Source organism: Protobothrops mucrosquamatus, unplaced genomic scaffold (assembly GCF_001527695.2).
Source record: "Protobothrops mucrosquamatus isolate PMUCROS unplaced genomic scaffold, P.Mucros_1.0 scaffold893, whole genome shotgun sequence".
NCBI lineage: Eukaryota > Metazoa > Chordata > Lepidosauria > Squamata > Viperidae > Protobothrops > Protobothrops mucrosquamatus.
The window spans coordinates 12,785-30,910 of record NW_015387147.1 but is presented as its reverse complement, the minus strand read 5'-3'; the positions used below and the strand labels follow the sequence as shown (position 1 = coordinate 30,910).

The 18,126-nt window shown below is 41.0% G+C and overlaps 1 protein-coding gene across 1 annotated transcript in view; it reads left to right on the top strand.

Annotated features, from left to right (window-relative positions):
- Positions 1 to 268: 268 nt before the first annotated feature.
- Positions 269 to 18,126, top strand: part of LOC107290430 (polycystin-2) — a gene marked incomplete at its 3' end in the record, with an annotated part of 29,236 nt that continues 11,378 nt past the window's right edge. The window contains exons 1-7 of the mRNA XM_015819309.1: positions 269 to 770; positions 6,754 to 6,864; positions 9,581 to 9,714; positions 11,757 to 12,007; positions 13,454 to 13,678; positions 14,931 to 15,159; positions 15,907 to 16,095. Of these exons, the coding sequence (XP_015674795.1) occupies positions 269 to 770; positions 6,754 to 6,864; positions 9,581 to 9,714; positions 11,757 to 12,007; positions 13,454 to 13,678; positions 14,931 to 15,159; positions 15,907 to 16,095 (1,641 nt within the window). The remainder of the gene's footprint in view (positions 771 to 6,753; positions 6,865 to 9,580; positions 9,715 to 11,756; positions 12,008 to 13,453; positions 13,679 to 14,930; positions 15,160 to 15,906; positions 16,096 to 18,126) is intronic.

Here is an 18,126-nt window from a genome sequence, read left to right as displayed (position 1 = left end):
GATGCAGTTTGGGGGTAATAGCCGAGGAAACTCGGGAGATTTTTTACTCCTGGGAAAATCGGCTCAGAGATCCCCAGCAGCGCCACTTTCCACCGCAAAGAAGCCCGCCGAGCTCTTCCCTTTTCAGCCCGTTGGCTCCGCCGGCCTGGCCGCCGAGGCGCTGTGGGCGGGGATGGGGAGAAAAGGGGGCGAGGGCGCTCATTTCCCGCCCCGTTACTCGGCGGGGCTGCGGGGAAGCTCCTGAGGCGGCGGGGCTTGCAAAGGGACAATGGCGGGCGCGGGGGGCGGCGGCGGCCGCGCTGGACTTTGCCCCCCGGGCGGTCTTGAGCAGCTGGAGCTGGGGCAGCTCGGACAGCCTGCTGGCTCGCCCTCGCCGCCGCTCTCCTCTTGCTCGAGGCAGGCCTGGAGCCGGGACAACCCGGTCTTCGAGCCCGAGGAGGAAGACCCGGCCAGGGTGGCGACGGCGGTGGCGGGGCCGGTGCTGAGGATGGACGTGGAGTGGGGCCGGGGCGACGCGGCCTCGCCGACCTCCGGCGGGCCCAGCGCTCGAAGCGGAGACGCCGCGCAGGGGAGGCAGCGGCGGCGCAGGCGGCGGGGCGAGGAAGAGGAGGAGGAGGACGGAGGGGAGCGGGGCCATCCCTTCCCCGCGGGCGCAGGAGCGGGAGACGCCCTGCCCGCGCGCTTCGCTCCCGAAGAGGGCAACGGCGAGGCCGCGGAGCCCCCGCCGCACCGGATCGCCTGGGCCAAAGGGCTGGCGAGCCGATTGCGAGGTGAGTGAGTGAGCGCCCGCCCGCCCGGGTCAGCCTCGCCTCCCCGCCCTCGCCCATCTGCTCTCGGACGCGGCTTTTCTGCTCCTGGAAGGAAGGGCAGCCCTTGGCTAATGCGTCCACCTGTGGCTGCCAGGAGGACTGGGACCTGAAGGGGGCAGAGTTCAACTAAAAAAACCCCACCCCAAAACCGTAAAGCAGGATGGGAGACCACCAGGAGAGCCTGAAGATTATCGATTAGTTAGCCTGAAAACTCAAAAAAAAAAAATCCAAAAGGGAATCGCCAATAACTTCCATAATGTTTACCAAAACAGCTGCCCTAGCTCAAAAGGCACTGAATTTTAATTATAAAGAGGGAGGGGTTACTGAGTATTTTGATACTTCGGTTAACTTCAAGTTTTTTTTATAGAATAGAATAGAATAGAAGAATAGAATAGAATAGAATATAGAATAGAATAGAACAGAACCTTGGAGGTCTTCTAGTCCAGCCCCCCACTCAAGCAGGAGAACCTATACCAGTGGTGGCGAACCTATGGCACGGGTGCCAGAGGCGGCACTCAGAGCCCTCTCTGTTGGCACACACACCACCGCCACCAGCAGCAGGTCCATCAGGCCACCACTGCCACCCGGAGCAGGAGCCCTGCCCAGCACAAAGGTGAAGCGGCCAACTAGCAAGCTCGAGTAGAGGTGGCAAAGCAGAGGTCACCAACCATTGTCGATTGGTGGACTGGAAGAAAAGGGAGCGGGAAGCATTTCACATGCGCGCATGCGCACACGGCCGCAAGCACGCATGCGCTACAAATGGGGCGGGGCTAGTGCCTGTGTGATACTCACTAGCCCTTCCCCATTCTTGCATAGTGCAGCGCCTTGTATCTGCACCCTGCGGTGCAGCGGCAGCCATTTTTGCACCTTGCAGCACAGTGGCCCGTTTTTGCGGGGGCCCCCCCCGGGTTTTGCATGCCAGAGGCGGCACTCAGAGGCGCCTCCCTGCCCGCCCCCCCCAGGGCACCACAATGCTGATGTGTCCCTGGCACTTTGTGATAAATAAGTGGGTTTTGGGTTGCAGTTTGGGCACTCGGTCTCTAAAAGGTTCGCCATCACTGACCTATACCATCTCAGACAAGTGACTGTCCAATCTCTTCTTAAAAACTTCCAGTGATGGAGCACCAGTGATTTCTGGAGGCAAGCTGTTCCGCTGGTTAATTGTCCTCACTGTTAGGAACTTTCTCCTTAATTCCAGGTTGCTTCTCTCTTTGATCAGTTTCCAACCATGGTTTCTCATCCTTCCCTCTGGTGAACAACCTGACCCCCTCTTCTTTGTGGCAGCCCCTCAAATACTAGAATACTGCTATCATGTCGTCCCTATTTCTTCTTTTCTTTAGACTAGCCAAATCCAAGTCCTGCAGCTGTTCTTCATATGTTTTAGTCTCCAGGCGTTGGGTCATCTTAGTTGCTCTTCTCTGAACTTTTTCCATTTTTCCAATAATTGTTATCTGAATTTTATTCCTTTGATGGGTGGCTCAATTTTTTCCAAATTGATATCCTCCAGATGGGTTTGATTTTGACTTTAAATTGCAGTCTGTGGTTTTCTAACTGGAGAAAGAATGGTTGTGAATAAAAAGTTTAGGGCTTTCTTTATAGCTCCAAACATAATGTGTCTCCATGTTCTCATTTTGGCCTTAAGAATATCCGGATGATCTCACAACAAAAATTACATGGTGTCTATAGCTTTTAACTGGGTGAAATAGTGTATCATAAGACAAAACGTTTTCCACCAAAATACCTTTAATGGGCTACTGTACAGAATGTATCCAAAATCTGGAATCCTGTGGAATTGAAATTTGGCGAATTCTATAAAGCACTTTATGACATAAAAAATGTTACAGAGCTAGGGGTTGGACTAGAAGACCTCCAAAGTCCCTTCCAACTCTGATGTCTAACTGTGAGCTACTTTCAAGGCAGATACATCTCTGAATATCTATTTGAATTTTTAAGAACTTTTCAAGTACAGGTAATCCTCAATTTACAACAGTTCATATAGAGACTGTTCGAAGTTACAACAGCACTGAAAAAAGTGGCTTATGACTACTGCAACATCCCGATGATCACATGATCAAAATCCAGACGCTTGATAACTGACTCGTATTTGCAATATCCTGGGGTCATGTGATCACGTTTTGTGACCTGACAAGCAAAGTCAATGGGGAAACCAGATTCACTTAACAACCATATTACTAACTTAACAACTGTAGTGATTCATTTAACGACTGTGGCAAGAAAGGTAAAATGGGACAAAACTCACTTAACAAATGTCTCACTTAGCAACAGAAATTTTGGGCTCAGTTGTGGTCATAGGTTGAGGACCACCTGTACCTTAGAAGCTCTGCCACTGTTGAAAGCATTGAGAAATCTGGTAAGGAGATATCTTCGAAACAATAACCCAAGGAGTTTGTGGTTGTCTAGTTCTACTATAACAGTTAAAATATTCCTGAATACTAACCCTTGCTATCTAAATTTAAAACACATTGGTGGAACCTAGCAGTTTTTATAAAAAATAAAGTAGGTAATGCAAATCTATTCAGCTATAAAGTGGAACTGGTCATATGTATTTGAAGGGCAATCCACTGTCAGTATTTAAAAGTCTCTGTGTGCATGTGTGTGTGTGTTTGAAATCTTGATATATTTTTTTCCTGAAATCACATGATTTTTCTTCTGAATTCAGACTTGTTGTTACCATGCTGCAGATGTGGGTATTCAGACAATATTACATAATTTGCCAACTTCACTGCAATTTATTCGCATGCTTTGAGGCCTGTCCCCTTTTGCTCCTAAGCAAAGTACAAACGTATCTTGACAACATCTTTCTGCTTATCTCATTGACATCGCTTTCATCTTGTCTCTGAAGGCCCTGTGTAAGGCAAGCTGAGGTAGTCTTCGCCCGTATGAGCAAAAACATTTACAAAATGAAAGGTCTTAAGGAAAAGCTTTAAGCCTTTTCCTTTCCTGAAAAAATATGAAACTTTTACACTGGGCACCAGACAGAATTCATAGACTGTCTATTTTTTAAGCTATGCTTCTTTTTTCCCAAAAATAAAATATTTCTTTGCCAAGTGTTACAAACTGCAATCCATTCAGAGTGCATTTCAAACTTTCTGTTGCCTGGCCAACCAGCCTTTGCTCATTTGTTCCAGTTCAGGATAACCATCTAGTTAGCTACAAATTCCAGAAGAGTAGCCATATTAATCCTTAGAAGAAGAAAAAAACAAACATAACTGCAGCTACTTTCAGCTTTGTACTGTAAGCCGTTTATTTGTATCTCACTCGCTTCTTTTTATATAATATTGTTTGCTTGTAATTTATTTATATGCAGGGTGGTTCACAGAATAGAAGAGAGAAAATCCTGCTACAAAGTAGCATATATCTTAAAAATTAATTTAAAAAAAAAACCCACAGGTGATAATTACTTGAGACAGATGTTAACAGCTAAAAAGACTAGGTAGCTCTTTTTAGCTGTTAAGCTATATTTGCAAGCTTACTTATTGGGCGTAATATATCTTAAGTTATACCCTTTTTCTTGCATTGCAATTCCTTCTGTGGATAGCTCATGCTGTTATTTTTAGTAACATGCCTTTGGTATGATGAAATGAGCACATTTTGTACAACTACTGTTTGGATCTATATACTGATTTGATGCACTTTTTTGGCAACATATATCTTTCAGTTTTTATGTCAGGATCCACTGTTACAGGACAGAGATTGATCTTCATCGTTGGTCTAATACAAAACTGATATGGTTTAACATAGCTTGTTGTTTTTTTTAAAAAAAAGTGGGAAATGTTTAGAGTCCTTTCCTTTGCACTACAACTTGACACATCTGTTCAGATACTAAGACAAATCCCTGATCCTTCCAGAGTAAAGGTTGGCAATCTGATACCCTTCAGAAATTTTGGATTGAAATTCTTTGCCATTAGCCAGAACTGGTGAAAGTTGAGACCAAAAATATCTTCACTGTCCTAATTTTTTCTCCTGTTGTTCAAATGGGTGGTAATTGGTACTAGGTAATGTGCAAACTTCTACAAAACTCTTGTCAATTTATCTTTCGCAAGGGTCCCTGTTTCTCAGGCAAGTGGGATATGCAACAGCATGCAAATACATGTTACAAATTTTGTACAAATTACAAATTTGTACATATACATACAAGTTTGATAAACGGATACAGAAGAGCCAGTGGACTTTCAATAATGTAAAACTTTATAGTTCTTTTTGTTACTTTGCTGGCTGTTAACACACAGTGTGAGCTTTCTGGTGTGGCTGGCTTCCAGAAGAGGCTGAATAACTGTTTCGGCCTATTTGGGATGTTTAAAATCTTTAAATCCTTTTTGATGATTTCTTACAGAGCACATTGTAGAAGAACCTTTGCAATAAACTGCATTAGTGGAGTATTGCTTTTCAAAAAATCAATTTAGCAGTGTTTGTAAATAGTGCACTAGCATTGCAATGTATTTATATGCTGTTGCCATTGGTTTCATTGTTACTGTGTTGGTCTTGAGAGAAAAGTTGTTAACTGCCAATAAGACAAAGATAAACTTATTTCCTTACCTAGAGCCAAGTGCTGTTCCACTAAATTTGTATATGTGTTTTTCAGATTTACTTATTTTTTTGCCTGCAAAACCTATTTCCATATCTTCCAGTAAAAATTGCACAAGGTGCTTTTTGCTGGCCAAGGTTTGCCATTCTAACTTGGTCAGTCTTATCAGTGGTCACTGTTCTTCTACTTGAGCTATCTTGGTAGTACTTAGAACTGCAGTGACGTAATATTGATGCAAATGATATACAGGTAGTCCTCAATTTATAACCACATTTGAGCCCCAAAGTCCATTGCTAAGCAAGACAATTGTTAAGTGAATTTTGCCCCATCTTACGACCTTTCTTGCCACAGTTGTTAAGTGAATCCTGCAGTTGTTAATAACATGGTTGTTAAATGAATCCGACTTCCTCACTGACTTTGCTGGTCAGAAGGTCGCAAAAGGGGATCCTATGACCCTGGGATACTTCAACCGTCATAAATATGAACCAGTTGCCAAGCATCCGAATTTTGATCATGTGGCCCGAAGGATGCTGCAATAGTTTGCTGAAGGAAAAGTCTTCATCATGGTTCAGTCCAAGCCGGGAATAAACAACATGGCGACTGCTTTAGAAAGAAGGTTGCAGTTTATTGAAGAGGAGAGCCAGACAGAAAGATGGCTCTGGAAGAGAAAAGAGTGAGCACATGTAGGGAGTGGGTTTTTATACCCTCTGGAGCTTTTGTTTGGAGTTGTTTCCTGTTCCGGTTTGAGGCTTTGTGTTTCCTGTGTCATGTATTCTGACCTGAGTCTAGGTGTGCCCTTTGGCATCTGTGGGTTAATCCTATTATGTCCTGTCTTAGAGTTTGGGTGGGGTATGTCGATTTTAGGTGTCTTTGTCTTCCAAACTTTTAGCTGGGGGCCTCCAACCTTCCTGGATGGTTTACATCTGCATTTCTACAGAGCTGGTTTCTGCTTGGGGGAGGGAGACTTGGGGCTATTACGAAAACTGGGCATGCTTTTCTGCCTCTTTAAGATCCTTTGAGGAAATATATTTTTCTGCCCTTTTAATATTTCTTTCTCTGGGGGGCTGACTTCCCACAAGTTGTAAATATGAAAAGTGGTCACTTTCAGTGCTGTTGTAACTTCAGTCACTAAATGAATGGTTGTAAGTCAAGGACTACCTGCATTCAGTTATTACATGGTAGGTAGCAATCTTTCATCCCTTTCTAGTTCTTTTGGTTAATAGGTATAACTTATTGGAATAACATAAAGTAAGTCTTATATTAATCTTGTAAGGTGGAAATAAATGCCCAAACGTATACATCAGACTAAACAATGGCAAACGATTGCTAGTTTATACTGATCCCTTTCATATACCAATACATCCTATTTCTTATGGATTCCTGGTTATTCTTTTTAAGGTCTGTGGGGTACTCGGCTCATGGAAGAAACTACAACTCGAGAGAAATACTTGAAAAGTGTTTTGCGTGAGCTAATAACGTATTTGATTTTTCTTGTCGTCCTATCAATCCGTAAGTAGTCTTTGCTGATATTTTAATGTGATGGCAAACTGATATTTAATATAGAATGGAATAGAGTTCTGAAAGATTTCTTCATTTGAGGCCATGATTATTGCTTATCCTGTCAAATTTGATGTTCAGAAAATTGCTAATCCATATATGCTATAATAACTTCCAAAACCTGTTCTTTAATTCATATGGCTATAAATTGAATCAAGATCTAGGGAAAATAATTTGAAGAAGATAATTCTAAAAGTATATTACAATTTCAGTCTATAATTTAAAAACAATAAGAAAAAATGTATAGTCTGAGATTTTACAAAATCAGCTTTAGTGGATATATCAGTTATATAGACTTCTACTGCCATAAAATAATAAATACAATACTATTAGTTTTACAAGGTAGAGCAGATCAGGAAACAAGTCACACACACCCCCAAAAAGCATATTACTTATTGTAAGCTATAATATCAGAACCTGTAGCCTTTCTCCTTCCCTCTGTCTGTCTATACCAGGGGTCTTCAAACTTGGCCCTTTTATGACTTGTGGGCTTCAACTCTCAGAATTCCTCAGCCAGGCACGCTGGCTGAGGAATTCTGGGAGTTGAAGTCCACAAGTCATAAAAGGGCCAAGTTTGAAGACCCCTGGTCTATACCAAAGAGTCTCAAATTGACATTACCTTGAGTTTTCTTCTCACACGCTCATGTTTTCCTGGGTTACGTTCATGTTTCCTAACAGCTGCTGCATATTTTCTTCAAGGCTATTTCCATAGTCCTCTGCACATACTGTATTCAAGTTATATTTCCCCTATAAAGCCAGCTGTTGTGGGCTAGCCACTTCCTCTCAGCCGAACCCATCACACCGGGTTGGTATTGTGGGGAAAATAACAGACAGAATATTAGATGCTGTATGCTTGCCCTCTTGAGTTATTTATAAAAATAATAAATATGGGATATAAATAAGTGTGTTGTGTGTATTCCCACTCTATTGTTATTTTTAAAAGTGATGATTAATTTGCAAAATAATATCTCATAAATAAATGTAGACATATAAAATATTCAATATTACAAATACAACCTTTATTAACAATAAAGGGAGATTGTGTCCTTGTTCTTTCCATTACAAAACCAACATGATATTGTTGTTCAGTCGCTAAGTCTGACTTTTCGCGACCCCATGGACCATAGCATGCCAGGCTTCCCTGTTCTGTACTGTCTCCTGGAGTTTGCCCAAATTCATGTTCACTGCATTGATGACACTGTCTAACCATCTTATCTTCTGGTGTGTCCTTTTCCTTTTGCCTTCCTTCTTTCCCAACATCAGGGTCTTTTCCAGTGACTCCTCTCTTCTCATTTGGTGGCCAAAGTATTTCATCTTCAGTATCTCTCCTTCCAAAGAACAGACAGGGTTGATTTCCTTTAGGATTGACTGATTTGATCTCCCTGCAGTCCAAAGACGTTTAAGAGCAGTGGTGTGATTCAAATATGTGAACAACCGGTTCTCTGTGTGAATGCCACTTCTAGAAGTCCATTCTGGGCCTGGGCAACAAAAAATTAGCTACCGGTTCTGCCGAAGTGGTACGAACCGGCTGAATCCCACCACTGCTTAAGAGTCTTCTCCAATACCACAATTCGGAATCATGATGGGTGCATGTATTGATGATATTAAAAGAGCTATTCTCTTCAATTATGGGATATATATATATATTGTCCCTTTGAGTCAATCTTGACTCTTGGCAATTACAGTACCTGCACAAAGCCTTGGTAAAATAATTTGCCATTTCGTTCTTCCAAGGGCTGAGAGGGAATAACTGATCCAAGATCCCCTGGCAAGCTTCATAGCCCCGCTTCAGGCAGGGTTAGAACTCACAGTCTTTTGATGTCCAGCTTGGTGTTTTTAACAAGCACACCAAACTGTTTCTTAGAACATTTTAGGGATACATAAAATATTGAAAGAGCTCTGTCTTTTGTCTGCAATGCAGTCTCCTGCGGAGTTTTATTTCTGCTAGAGAGTATAATTGGGCAGGCGATTAACTGAATTTTGCTACAGTTAATGCTTCACTAAGTAAACCAACTTCACTGCAGATGCTTTTCTGGACACCAAAACAAATAAATTAGAAATGCGTGTACCTTTTTTATGTTTTTGCTTTTTCAAATATTAAATATAAACAAATAGGTTTAGTATTAGAAACTAGTCCATGTCCTAATGATTGGATAAGAGGACTGCCTTCAGTGTCCATTTTCTTCAGAAACTGAATCTGGATAATTTCAGTTTCAATTCAGTTTTATTACAGCATTTAGCCCGCAACTAAAACAAAGTAAAAGAAAGAAGAAAATAAACAGCAAATACGCATATACCTCAATCCGTCTTATTATTTTAGATGGCTACAGGTTCCCCATTGTCCTGGGTTCTTTGAACACAAAAGTTTCTGGAAAGGTATGAAGGATCCGTTGAAAAGAATACAGAAGAGCTGTATTTACTTTTTGGTTGATGTTGGGAAAATTTATTCATAATATGTGGAGGAAGACTTACTTCTTGTGCATTTAGCATTAAACACAGACAATCTCTGGCATCTAGGTTCATGCTAAAGAGCCCCATGTGAGATCATTCTTGATAATATAGCAGATAAGAAAATATTACTTTATGCTTGCTTACATGTTACAGTTGAAGATGATGATTAATAAATTTCTATCTGAAATACATATTATTTCCAAATTCATGTTTACAGTATCTTACGGAATGGTGAATTCTAACATTTACTACTACACAAGAGTAATGTCCCAGCTCTTTCTCGATACACCAGTATCAAAGATGGAGAAAACCAATTTCAGATCCTTGTCTACTATGGAAGACTTCTGGAAGGTACTAATTGAAATGTGATTCTTGATATCTTTAAGCTATATCAGTGGTGGCGAACCTATGGCACGGGTGCCAGAGGCGGCACTCAGAGCCCTCTCTGTGGGCACGCACGCCGTCGCCCCAGTCCTAGGCCTTCAGCTGGGTTTTATAAAACCTTTTCGCTTTAGGCCTCCGCCGCCGTGTGCAAAAAAAAAAAAGTTCAATCAATCAGTCAATTTCAACTTCTCGCAGAAAAAAAAAGAANAAAGTTGGAATTGATTGATTGAACTTTTTAGTCCCACCCAGTCTGCCGTTACCACCGCAGCCACGTCCACCCAATGGACCATGCCCACCCAATGGCCACACCCACCCAATTGGCCACGCCCACCTGGCACCCGACAATACATAAGTGGGTTTTAGGTTGCAGTTTGGGCACTTGGTCTCTAAAAGGTTCGCCATCACTGAGCTATATGCATATCACTCAGATTTAACATTATGAGAGCCCTGGTGGCACAGTGGTTAGAATGCAGTATTGCAGGCTAATTCTGCTGACTCTAGCAGTTCGATTCTCACCAGCTCAAGGTTGACTCAGCCTTACACACACACACACACACACACACACACTCATTCTAGTCATTGTCTATCCACTGCAGGATGAAGGCCTCTTCCGCAATACAGTCCTGAGATTTCTTTTGCCAACTGGGCCCACAATACTTGCTGATGTTGTCGATCCACTTTGTTTTAGGTCTCTTTCATGGACGCTTTTTATCAAGTGGGATCCATTCTATGACTGCCTTGGCCCACCTGCCATCAGTTCTTTTTGCTATGTGACCAGCTCATTTCCATTTCAGTTCTTTTACTCTCTTGATGATATTGTATACTTTTGATTGTTCTCTAATCATGGGGTCCCCAACCCCCAGGCTAGGGCCCACTAACGGGCCATGAGCTGTTCAAAACCAGAGTGTCCAATGCAGCAAGCAGGCACACGCACATGCATGAGCAGCAGGCAAACCCGTGCATACGTGCTCCATTTGTACCAGCGGCAGGCACTCATGCCCGCCACTCAAACAAATGGAGCTGCACACATGCACACGCTTGCCTGCAGCTCATGCTGAACCATCCCCTGCCCCCCCCCCCATGCTGTTCTGCAAAGCCGGGAAGGTTGGGGAACTCTGCTCTAATCCATGTGCAGGTCTTTCTATCTTGTCTTGTAATGCCGAACATGTATCTTTCCACGGCTCTTTATGACATTTGTTGCTTTTCTATCAATTGTGAGCTTATTGTCCATATTTCACTGGCTTATGTTAGAGCAGGTAACACAGACTGATCAAAAACATTTCTCTTCAGCCATAGGGGGAGGTAATTCTTGAAAATTATTATTAGTTTGTTGAATGCCTCTCAACCACATTTAACATGCTGTTCAATTTCCTTTATTGTATCGTCTTCCATTGAGATCCATTGGCCAAGGTATATTTAGTCGTCTACTATATCTATCATCTATCTGTCTGTCTGTCTAGCTATCTATCTATCATCTATCTTTCTATGATCTATTTATCATCTATCTATCATCTAGCTAGCTATCATCTATCATCTATCTTTCTATGATTTATTTATCATCTATCTATCATCTTAGCTAGCTATCATCTATCTCTATCTATCTATCAATCTATCATCTATTTATCATCTATCTATCATCTATCTTTCTCTGATCTATTTATCATCTATCTATCCTTAGCTAGCTATCATCTATCATCTATCTTTCTATGATCTATTTATCATCTATCATCTTAGCTAGCTATCATCTATCTATCTACCTACCTACCTACCTATCTATATCTATCTGATAAAAGTGATATTTAAAAATTAAATTAAATGACCAAATGACAAGAAATCTCATGTGAGGAGATAGTGATCCTCAAGGCAGCTTATTAACTTTAATATGAATTAAAAATAATTCCTTTTTAAAATATTTTTTTAATGGCAGAAATTTAGTAGAGTCCAGCAAGTAGCACCAGAGACAGTGCATCGCTGATCCTCAATTTAAAACATTTTGCTTAATCTTTCAGTTCACTGAGGGGCCGTTGTTGGATGGACTGTACTGGGAGATGTGGTACAATAACAAAACCGTGGCAGAAAACAGAAGTTTCATCTACCATGAGAATCTACTTTTAGGAGTGCCTCGTATCCGGCAGCTGAAAGTCAGGAATGCCTCATGTTCGATACCTGAAGATTTAAAAGATGAAATAAAAGACTGTTATGATGTTTACTCAGTGGCTAATGAGGACACTGCTCCATTTGGGCTCCGGAATGGGACAGCGTATGTATTTATTCACATTCATATAGACCAGGCATGGGTAACTGTGGCAACTTTATGACCTGTGGACTTCAACTCCATGTTGTCTCAGGAATTCTGGGAGTTGCAGTCCCCAGGTCCTAAAGTTGCCATAGTTGCCCATCCCAATATACATAGATGTCATAATCTCATATCTATTTAACAGGATATAGGGGGTACCTTGCTCAATAGTAGTAACTGTGAGAGGGATCTCGGAGTCCTAGTGGACAATCATTTAAATATGAGCCAGCAGTGTGCTGCAACTGCCAAAAAAGCCAACACAGTGCTAGACTACATTAAGAGAGGGATAGAATCAAGATCATGTGAAGTATTAATACCACTTTACAATGCCTTGGTAAGGCCACACTTGGAATACTGCATCCAGTTTTGGTCACCACAATGTAAAAAAGATGTTGAGACTCTAGAAAGAGTACGAGGTATGTCTAGTTTAACAAAGAGAAGGACGAGGGGGAACATGATAGCAGTGTTCCAATATCTCAGGGGCTGCCACAAAGAAGAGGGAGTCAAGCTATTTTCCAAAGCGCCTGAAAGCAGGACAAGGAGCAATGGGTGGAAGCTAGCCAAAGAGAGAAGCAACCTAGAACTAAGGAGAAACTTCCTGACAGTTAGAACAATTAACCAGTGGAACAACCTGCCTCCAGAAGCGGTGAATGCACCAACACTGGAAGTTTTAAAGAAGAAACTGGACAGCCATTTGTCCGAAATGGTATAGGGTTTCCTGCCTGAGCAGGGGGTTGGACTAGATGACCTCCAAGGTCCCTTCCAACTTTATCATTATTATTATTATTAGGACTTAAAGCTTCTAAGGCCTTTAAACAACCACGTCCATAACATCAGATAACAACTACATTTCTTCATTTATTTGTTAGCTCATTCATTCATTCTATTTAAAGTTTATTCTTCTTATGTTCTGGAGACCAAACCTCTATATGCTTACCAGATGTGCCAGCTATGAAACTTTTATTGATCAAGACTTAATAATGCATTTTAATAAGGCAGAGGAGGTGTAGAGTACATTATCAGCCCTTAAGTTACCCATACCCATACCCAATAGGACAGTACTCCATTTTTGACGTTTGACTACAGTAATAGGGCATGCTACATGAGCAACCCATACCCAATTTTATACCAAGTATGCTCATGCTTTTCAATGCTCCTAAGACAGCTGATAAACTATCCTGGAGATGGCTCCTGCAAGTTACTATCCTGTTGCTGCTACCCCACCTACTAGGAAAAATATTCATTGTATGGCGCACACTGCAGATTCAACATATATTCAGATATTTTGTCATCATGTTTTACTGCTGATGGGAAAAAATTCTTAGGGATAATTCATTTCATAAGTGTTCAAGATGGCAGTAACAGAGGTAGGATTCTTGTAATTCTCATGATTCTAATGTTGTGTTGTAGATGGACGTACAGCAGTGAAAAAGTCTTGAATGGGAGCAGCCACTGGGGGTTGATCGCCACATACAGTGGAGCTGGTTATTACCAGGAGCTCTCAAAAAGCAAAGAAGACACCTCTGCCTTGATTGCTGTCCTTAAGAACAACTTGTGGCTTGACAGAGGCACAAGGGCAGTATTTATCGACTTTTCCGTCTACAATGCAAATATCAATCTATTCTTCATTGTCAGGTGAGCATGGCCTGTTTGACTATTAACTGAGCATTAACTCTTGATTTGTGAAGCCACCTTCTGGTGCATGTGGGTGTCATCTCCATTGTACTCAACAGGAAGGCCATGCTTCCCATAATGTGTTTTTTTTTTTCTCTCACGAGGCTATAATTAACGTTGTGGATTTGGGGTATTTTTAATAAGAATAATAGCATGTAGGTAAAAGTTCCAAAAGTGCTTTTTTTCTTTTAAGACTGTTTCGCTTCTCATCCAAGGAGCTTCTTCAGCTCTGACTGGATGGTGGGGAATGGAAGGATTTATACTCCTTGCAGACAGATGGTCATTTGCCTTCTTTTAGAGAGTCGTTGAGGCCATTTGGAGGTTTACCTGTGTCCTCAGGGTCACCTGAGTAGTGCAAATGGGTGACCCTGAGGACACAAATAAACTTCCAAGTGGCCTCAACGACTCTAGGCCGTTCCCCAATAAAAAGAAGAATGATAATTTAGAGAAAAATGTAGCAGGCATACTCTAGAAAATAATGTACAAAGTTCTTTGTTGCTATGACCACTCCCCCCACCCCAATGGCCTCAACTCTATTGGCCTTTTGCAGAGCCACAAAGATCTGGTCGTCCCCCCCCCCCGAGCTGGACTGAGATGAGCCCATTTTGTGCTGAGAATGTATGGTATTATTGCCAGCCTCAATTATATATTGATTATATGATGTTTTTGTTCATTATGATATTGCAAATGTTTCTTTTTCTTTTGGGAGTGGAGGAATCCTTTCAAGTCAGACTTGACTCCTAGCAACTACATGAACAAGTCATTCTGGCACCAGTTATGGAAATAGTTTGCCATTGCCTCCTTCCTAGGGCTGAGACAAAGTGACTGGCCCAAAGTTACCCAGCTGGCTTTGTGCTTAAGGCAGGTTTAAAACTCATCATCTCCCAGTTTCTAGTCTGGAGCCTTAACCACCACACCAAACCGAGGGTCATAAATAAAAACCCTATATATTTATTTCAAACATAGGTTAGTAAGCGTAAGTGAAATAATCCAATACTTGCAAATTATAAAAAAGAATATTTTGTGTTAAAGTTAAAAATAATTTTAATTAACATATTTTAATAAAATAGTTAAAGCATAGGATTTCCATAGGTATTGTTACTTATCACTTTAACATCTTAATTGTCCACCCTTGGCTTAAAAAAGATATTTAATATCAGCTGAGCAACGAAAGAATAATCTATGACAAGATAACTTTTATTTTTAAATGCAGGTTATTGGTGGAATTCCCACCCACCGGAGGCCTCCTGACATCCTGGCAATTCCAGCCAGTGAAGTTAATCCACTACATTACCACTTTTGACTTTTTCTTGGCTGCTTGTGAACTTGTTTTTTGCCTCTTTATTATTTATTATGTGGTGGAAGAAATCCTGGAAATTCACATTCACAGGTTGTTCTATTTTAGGAGTCTTTGGAACTGTCTCGATGTTCTCATTATCACGGTAAGTAAACCCATTTAAATACTGAGCTAATTTGAAATATTCTGGAAACTTTGTAGGGAGTTGTCAACTCTCAAATTTCTGATGAACAAAGAGATAGATGCCTCCTTGTTTGTTTGTCCCTTCTATACCACAACTGCTAGAGATGCCTTCCTTCCTGATGCTGCTAGAAAAAAAAATTATTTGAAATAAACAGCAGCCTTCCCATCTTTGATGAATCAGTAGCCAAAGCAATGGAACAGGAAACCAGATGCTACAAAGCATTTTATACTATATTATCTACTTTATTTATGTAGGTGCCCATTTGACTTTTATGCGATGCTAGGAGGCTTACAATAAACGTATAAAGACACATAAAATAAAAATAAATAGCCGGGCATCATCTTAATCCATCATACATACAACCAGGAGATGGTTTTCTAAGATGGGCCCCAGGCTTGAGCATAAAGCCATGTTTTCAAGACATTATGAAGGGCCCAAAGGGATGGGCCATGAATTTCAGAGTGGTCTTCCAACTATCTGGACAATCTTTTTGAATCTCTTTTCAATACTGTTTCCTCAATACTCCAAATATGTACTTATGATACTAAAGATACCCAGAATGTTTTCTTTTGGTGGTACCATGTGTAAACTAGAAGTTAAAAGAACAGTTAAGTCTATATTGACAGGATGACAATATTATGCAGCAGCAATAAAGTTAGTCCACCAAACTTTGTGTATGTTTTTTTTTCTTTTTTTTTCTATTCTCAGCTATCATTGGCAGCTATTGGATTGAATATCTATCAAATATCTACTGTGAATAAGCTAGTGAAGAAACTGCTGGAAGATCAAAATAGCTTCCCCAATTTTGAACCTTTAGCATACTGGCAAACCCAGTTCAATAATGTTGCAGCTGTTACCATGTTTTTCGTCTGGATAAAGNTTTTTTCTTTTGAAAAAGTGAATAGTTATAATTTGGGAGTGGGGAAAATCAATTTGCATTCAAGGTCTGTCTCTCTTTTGTTCTTTTAATGTCTATCTATCCTAAAAGTCAAGAACACAGAACAATGTACTGCAATAAATAAAATCCTTGCAGTTAAGGTTTTTTTTTCTTACTGCTTTCTGACATGGCATGTAAAAATAATTTTAAAAGCTTTGGTTGACTAACAAGAGCTTTTTCTAAAAAGGAGCAGAAAGCCCAGTCCAAGTTAGCGTTTGCCATAATTGCAGGATTAAAAATACAGTTTAGTAATTTAAGTGTGTATTATGTGGTTGCCTAGAGAATTAAAAAGTAGCTTTTAAAAATATTTCTGCTTAAAGTGGTGGCAAAGTTCATATGCTGTGATAAATCACGATTTGTGAGGGAAAAAAATGTAGGCCCACCATTACCCCCACAGTAACACTTTCCATTTTACACAGCAGAAATGTAATAGTAAAAATCACTGAAAATGAAAATGGTTTACAATTGATTTGCTTTGAGACAATCCACATGATACTAAATCACATTCATAGTATTTATTTGGATTTCACTAAAGGCAAAATGAAAGGGTATTGAAGACCTTCTAGCCTTGCGGAAGAATAATAGGAGAACTCTTTAGGTCTAAAACAGTTCTCTCTCTTGTGCCATGCAGATGGTATCTAGAGTAATGCAAAGCTTCCATCACCATGAATATGTCCACTGGACAGAGGTCGCCCTCGAAAAATGACCAGGCCAGGACACAGTTTTGTGGAGTATTTAAGACATGAAATAGACATTTTAAGCTTCTACGGGGCTTAAGGCAACCATTTTGCACCTTAGCTTTCTCTTCCCAAATGAAAACAAAAAAAGAGATAAAGTTGCCTTGTCCGAGTCATTAGTGGTGATGGGGTGAGGGAGAGAGAGAGAGAGAAAGAGAAAGGGGGGACCGTGAAAGGGATGAATTACGTGCTGTCTCCAATCCAGGCGGTCCAGCGAGGAGGAGGAGGAGGAGGATCAAAAAAAAAAGACAAGATGGCAGTCTAAACTTATGGGATGGGTTCTGAGGAAGAGGAGGAAGAGTTGCAGCCAAGGCAAAATCAGATAAGGGAAATCTGAGTCCAGAGCAGGAATGGAATTTGAGAAAGTATCTCAAACCCTCTCTAGGGGGAGAGACACATTAGGAATTACAAAATTCTATTACTGTATCTCTATAATGAAATACAAGTAGACCTTGACTTGTAACAGCTCATTTAGCGACCTTTCAAAGTTACAACAGCACTGAAAAAGGCGATTTATGATCGTCTTTCGCACATAAGGCCGGCTACAAGCATCCCCATGGTCACATGATCAAAATTCAGCCACTTAGCAACTGACTGGTATTTGTGACAGTTGCAGTGTCCCGGGATCATTTGCGACCTTCTGACAATGGGGAAGCCAGATTCACTTAACCACCATGTTACTAATTTAACAATTGCAATGATTCACTTAACAACCGTGGGAAGAAAGGTCTTAAAAGGGGCAAAACTCACTTAACAACTGTCTTGCCTAATCACAAAAAAATTGGGCTCAGTCGTGGACATAAGTTGAAACCTGTAGTTTCAGTATTCATGACTTTGGTGTTCATATCTGGTCTACCACAAAGGGCTGACACCAGCCCTGGAATTTTGCCTTCATCCTACAAAGAACTAGGAAGAGTAAAGGAAAGGAGGGGAATTCTCAAATTCCACTCCTATTCTAATCATTATCAGAGCTGTAGCTGTTCTTCCTCTTCTTCAAGGTTATTCTAAGGGCTCATTACATCATACAATCAAAGCCTCACCCCTTTTTATATACTTGATCCCGGATCTCCCCTCCTTCCGCCGCGCCCTAAAGACATGGCTTTTCCAACAAGCGGGTCTGGCCTAGGGAATTTTAGCGGGGTTTTTTAGGGGATTTTTAAGGACAATTTTAATGATCGGCCTGTTTAAATATTTCTTTTTAATTCGGCTTTTAATTATTGTATTTGTATTGTAGTTTTTATGAGGCTGTTAGCC